The following is a 6,000-nucleotide window of genomic DNA, read 5'->3' on the forward strand; positions in this document are numbered from 1 at the left end:
TACTTGACCACACTGTCTCCTCCACACGGGAAGTCGCCTTGGAATGACCACATTGGTCATTCTCAAAATAGTCTAGGATTTAAGCATCCCAGGAATTCAAATTGGCTTTTGCTGTAACTGAACCTAACCGGTGATGTCATTTTTGCTGAGTTTATTTATAAGGTCATTTAAAAATATTCTGTGACAGAGGTTTTCAAAGCGTGGTCCCCTGACCACACCAGCATCCCCCTGGGAACCCGCAAATTCCTCTGCCCCCTCCCAGACCTACTCATCAGACACTCCAGGGCGGGGGTGGTGCAGCAGTCTGTTTGAACAACGTCTAGGGGATGCTGGGGCAGACTTGAGTCTGAGAAACCGTCTTGCAGGTGGGGGGGAGGAGACGGCAGAGGGAGAGGAGGAGGCCCCCCAAGCCAGGGACACATTGTAGCCGAGTCTGGGGTAGTGACATATGATGAAACTCGCATGATCTGATTCTCTGGACTTGCACAGAGAGAGAACAGAGATGGAAAAGCACAAAGCTCATGGGTGGGAGGAACCACCTCCTGCCAGTCTACGTACTCAGGCTGTTACTGGAAGAAATCCAGGCCCCCAGCCAGAAGCAGATTCTCCCTTCAATGCGTCTTTGTCATCTTGGGAAACTGCTTCGGCTCCTCTGATCCTCAGCTTTCTCCTCTGTAAGGAGGGCTGGGTCGGGATAACGCGGGCTAATTATCCTTGAATCCTTATAAAGCTCATTAATTCTCTTATCTCATTTAATCCATGCAACTGACCTGTGATGTTATTATTGTATGTATGATTATTAGTATTCCCTTTTGACAGGGTAAAAAAAAAACTAAGGCCCAGAGAGGTTGGGTAACTCACCTAAGGTCACACAGCTAGCCCCCATCTCAACCATTCAGTACAATTTGGAAGCTGTAAACCTCAGTACTAAGGATTGTAGGAGAATAAGTTGGTGCAGAGAAAGGCAGGGCCAGGACCCTAAGACCCCAGCAGGCTGGGCATTCTGACTCTTGCTTGCCAGGCTGCCCCTGGTGGCTGAGGGTCCCCCAGGCTGAAAGAGCCAGGATCCTATCAGATATCTCATCCTTTGAGACCACAGGGAAGGGGGCATGGCAAATAGTTCAAAGGCAAGAAGAAGAAATTGGTTCCTAACACGTGTTGACAGAGCCCATTACCCTGACATCATGTTTTGGTAAAATGGCAGTGACACTCTTTGCTTAAAAAAAGGGCTGCCTGCTGGTAGGAATGGGGCACAGAGCCAGGGATGCTGGGGGACAATGAGGACAGAGATGCTCCACAGAGAGAGGCTCCCAACAAGGCCCTTTCAGTGGTCCCAGAATCACCTCCCCACAGTGTGAACCAGAACACAGCACTCCTGGCCTCTGGAACTAGTAATAGCGCCCCATTCCCTCCAGAGTGAAGTCCTAGCCCACTGTGACTCCATGGTTCAAAGCCACCTGTGATCCCCCCGCATGCCTTTCTGACCTCACATCCCTCTGTTTCCTTCTGTGGGTCAGGGGCCGCTGCTGATAACCCCCCGGCACATCCAAGTGCATTTAAAACCCTCCCTTTCCCGACCTCTGCATTAAGCAGCATCTGGAAATTTGGAGCCAGGAGCCCCTTGGATATATCTTGATGATCCCCAGACAGGTGTGGTAGATGGACAGTAAGTCCCTTCTGTGTGGGAGGAAAGGGATTGGAAATTTCATTCTGTGAAATTTGGAAAGAAAGACAGAAAACTCACTTGGTTCTCAACAGCCCGAGCCAGAGAGTCGACACTTCCCAGCTCTGATGAAGCAATGTGACCATCTATGAGCTGCGGACCATCACCTACTTTTGGTTCAGACCCTCTGATGAGAGCCGGGCAAGCTGGGGCTCGGTCACACACAGAGGGACAGGGTTTCACTCTGCTGAAGGACTCATGCCCTTCATTCTTATGGGCAAAACCCAAGCCACAAATCCAGCACGTTCGAAGGAACACCGTCAGGCAGCCTGGAGCAAGTAACCAAACACATCCCCCATCTAGACATGCGCTCAACCACGACTATGCTTAGGGACCGCTGTCAGTACCTGCACATTTTTTTCAGATGGCTTTTCTCCCCCAATTTTCACCATGTTCATTCTTATGTCCTCTTCCTATACAGAGTATATTAAGTATACCATTAAAGTGCATAAAGAATACTAAGTATTTAGGCTCTGAACATAGGCCTACTCATCTTTACATAGCAAAACGGCAACTATCTCTATCTGGGCTGATGTAGGGTTGATGCTGAGTAAGACAGAGTATTCACATCAAGGCAGGGGCGGCCACCATCCTGTGGGGGTGGCTGGCCAAGAGCCGAAACTGGTGATATCACCTAAGTACTTTATGGGACAAGAGAGAAAATAAATGCCCACTTTTTTTTTTTGAAATTCAAAATATAACGATATAATTAAGCACAGGCTTTCATAATACAGTAATAATAGTCACCTCGGGCCGTGACAATGCCTGCCTTTTTCAAATTCTTATCAGTGGAAGGTCAGATTTTCTTCATCTGTTTCAAAGAAAACAACACAATGCAATGGATGAAAAACTGAAACAGTCATAAGAATCCAGAAATCCTCTGCTGAGGTTGTCATTAGAGTTTTGCAAAAATGTAGCCAATGCCACTCTCCGACTCAATTTTTCTGTTTTGGAAAATACAGTTATTTTTAATTACAAATATTTGTGTTAATATGTTGGTTTATTATTTCTTAATGACTTAATCATTATTTAATTTTTTCTCAGCTTTCATTTCTCTTATGGTAAATATCAGCAGCTGTTACTGACATACAAAAGAAATCTCTTTGGGGTTCTCAATAATTTCTAAGAGTATAAACGTGTCCTAGAACAAAAAGTTTGAGAATCACTGTGTTAAACAAGTACTTTAGTCCCCACGACAACTGGCTAGGTATGCAGTGTTACTATCCCATTCTGCAGTTGAGAAAACTGAGGAACAGAGTGGCATAGTAACTTGCTCAAGGTCACCCAGGAAGTAAGGAGACTGGCGTGGAGACTCCAGCCCGTGTCATGATGCACTCCTGACTATCTTGTGTCCTGGGGGTCCTCCCTGACCCTTCTAGGTCTGTGAGTTCTGCAAGGGAGCGGCCCCTGCCGACAGCCCCGTGGTCTACTCGGACAGGGCGGGCTACAGCAAGCAGTGGCATCCTGCCTGCTTCGTGTGCACCAAATGCTCCGAGCCGCTGGTGGACCTCATCTACTTCTGGAAGGACGGGGCGCCCTGGTGTGGCCGTCATTACTGTGAGAGCGTGCGGCCCCGGTGCTCGGGCTGTGACGAGGTGAGAGCGGAGGGGCTTGACGGCGGGGGGGGGGGCCCCACAACAGTGGGACGGGACCCAGAGGCCCCGGGGAGTGTGGCTTCACTAATGGTGTGAGCCACAGATAGGAAAACTGAGGCTCAGATCTCCCTCCATGCTCTCAGCCTCTCTTTCCCCATCTGCAAAATGGGGCAGAAATGAGTTCCTGCCCCTGGGCCTGCTGGGATGGGTTGGGCACAGAGCACCTGTCAGGACCTCTCCTGGGCACAACACCCGGCACTGAGTGAGAGCCCCGAAGAGCATGATGGGTTGTCCGCCGGGAGGCAGACTGCCTGCATTCAAACCACTGCATCTGTGAGTCGTGCGGGTACCTAACTCTTGTGCCTCCGTTGTATCACTTATAAAACGGGAGGGGACCAGTGCCCATCCCAAAGACTTGCTCTGAGGATAAATGAGATCATGCGTGAAGATGCTTGGCACAGGATCGACCGAGTAACTAATAAATGGGAGCTGCTGTGAGTCTTAGGATAATGTAACACGAGATGATAGAATATAATAGAGTGACATGAACATAACACAATGCAACAGTCAGAGATGCTAGGAAAAGGGTTCAGCTCTCCAATATGGGTTCACACTAGAGCAACTCAAAGTTGTGCTAACAGTGACAATAACAGTTATGATACTGATAACTATTGTCGGCCTGCCTTTGGTGATGGGAAACTCACCACCTTCCTTTTTGGCACACACAAGGGTCAGAAATGTCCTCCTCACTTTGAGCCAGTGCCTGCCCTCTCCCACCTTGCACGTATCGGCCTCCACGTGAAGCTAAGGCCCCGTAATCCTCCTGTCTCATAACTGTGTGAGCAAGGACAAGCCTTGCTTGGTCCACCCCCTCACTTTTGCAGGGACCACAGTATGCTCGCAGGAACACCTCCTCATCCTCAAGCGCCACTGACTTTGTATGGGATGTGCTGTTTACAGATCCTACGGCCCTTTAGGGAGGGAGAACCACTCTCCACTTTACATTTGAGAAACGTGCAGTTCAGAGAGGTCAATGATCATCATACAGCATTGACTTTGTCTCTGTTTCCATTCCAAATACTCCATCTGGAGCAACACTCGTAGCACTCATAAAACCCTGCAGGATGGGTCATGTTTATGTCCCCATTCTACAGACATGGAAACTGAGGCACAGGAGGTTAAGTAGTTTGTCCAGTCATGCAGCTGGTAAGTACTTAAGTGAACACTCACACCTGCTTCCTGTTTGCCCCCCACATCAGAAGGCACATTTAACCAGTATGCTCTTCTGCTCTGCAGTCCTCACAGGTGGTCCAGATGCCCCAAAGCGTTAGTTTATTCCAAGCCCACGTGACTCTGGGTCTTCCCGCTCTTGAAGACTCCCTGTTGGCCACTTAGCTATCCTTAGGCTGTCTTCACTGGGGTGTGTAATCCTGTCTTAGAACACAACCGGGCTTTGGATTTGGCCCAAAGAGTATCACAGATGCTAGAAACGTAAAACCTGCTGATAACATAGGATTTTTTTTTCCATCTGAGAAGCTAAGATGCAACCATGACCTTCACCAAATACTGTACTGACTGCCTGCAATTTATGTCTCCACTGAGGCATTTAAAGGTCAAAACAAGACTGGGGGAGGGTGGACCACCATCTTCCAGCTTGTCCTCCACACGTGGTCGAATAGGGGCAGAATCTGAGTTGAACGTGTCTTCTGCTCCCCTCCCCAGATAATATTCTCGGAGGACTACCAGCGCGTAGAAGACTTGTCCTGGCACCGAAAGCACTTCGTCTGTGAGGGCTGTGAGCAGCAGCTGGGTGGCCGAGCATACATCATCACCAAGGGTCAGCTTCTGTGCCCAACATGCAGCAAGTCGAAGCGCTCCTGAATGGCTGTCCACCTGCAGGCGGGATCAACAGGATCCCACCAGGAAGGGGAGCCCAGTGTGCTGAGGCCATCCTAAGGATCTGGCGAGACAGCCAGCAAGCAACAAAAACAGTGCTCTTTTTTTCAGCAGGAATATATATCTCTAAGCATATTCTAGGTTGGGTGGTGGTGGATCCTTGAGGGTCAAGTTTGAAAGCCAGAGATGCTCTGAGAAGCCTTAGGATGGAGTTATTGTGTTTTTGTTGTTGTTGTTTCCCAGCCACCAGCTAAAGACCTAGGTGACATCCTGCAAGGGATCGCTGGGAGGAGTTTACCAGAATTCAACTCTGAGTGGTCAAATCATGTAGCTGTAGACCGTGCGTGAACGTGGGGGCTCCTCGAGGAGCAGCCTGGGATCCCAGCAACCATTTGTTGCCTCCTTTTCAAGTGGAATTGGAATTTTAAATCAAAAAAGTTTTGGCATGAGAAACATATCAATAAAAATTTTATGAAGTTCATGTATATCCTGATCTCATTATTGACACCTGGCAGTGATTTCGGGGCATCTGTTTGGCCCTAGGACCCTGAATGCTGGTGCTGGCAGATGGCATTCTCAGTACCGGTGTGTCTCTTCATCAGTTGTGTCTCATCAGACTTCTTTGGGGACTGTAGGTCCTGGGGGCAGAACCCCCATCCCTCAGTTCCTGGTACCCCCATGGCACTGACAGAAACTTGAGTGTCGTATTTCATGGGACACTGAAGAGCTGCCTCCTGGGAACTGATGAGCCGCCTGGGGAGCAAGGACCCAACTTAGCGGATCTCA

At 49.1% G+C, this 6,000-nt stretch overlaps 1 protein-coding gene across 1 annotated transcript in view; it reads left to right on the top strand.

Moving 5' to 3' along the window:
• The window catches only part of LMCD1 (LIM and cysteine rich domains 1), a 55,359-nt gene extending 49,660 nt beyond the window's left edge, over positions 1-5,699 (top strand). Inside the window, exons 5-6 of the mRNA XM_006206837.4 lie at positions 3,103-3,318; positions 5,041-5,699. Coding sequence (XP_006206899.1) covers positions 3,103-3,318; positions 5,041-5,199 — 375 coding nt within the window. The 3' untranslated portion in view covers positions 5,200-5,699. The remainder of the gene's footprint in view (positions 1-3,102; positions 3,319-5,040) is intronic.
• The last annotated feature ends 301 nt before the right edge of the window (positions 5,700-6,000 follow it).

Source organism: Vicugna pacos, chromosome 17 (genome assembly GCF_048564905.1).
Source record: "Vicugna pacos chromosome 17, VicPac4, whole genome shotgun sequence".
Classification (NCBI taxonomy): Eukaryota; Metazoa; Chordata; class Mammalia; order Artiodactyla; family Camelidae; genus Vicugna; species Vicugna pacos.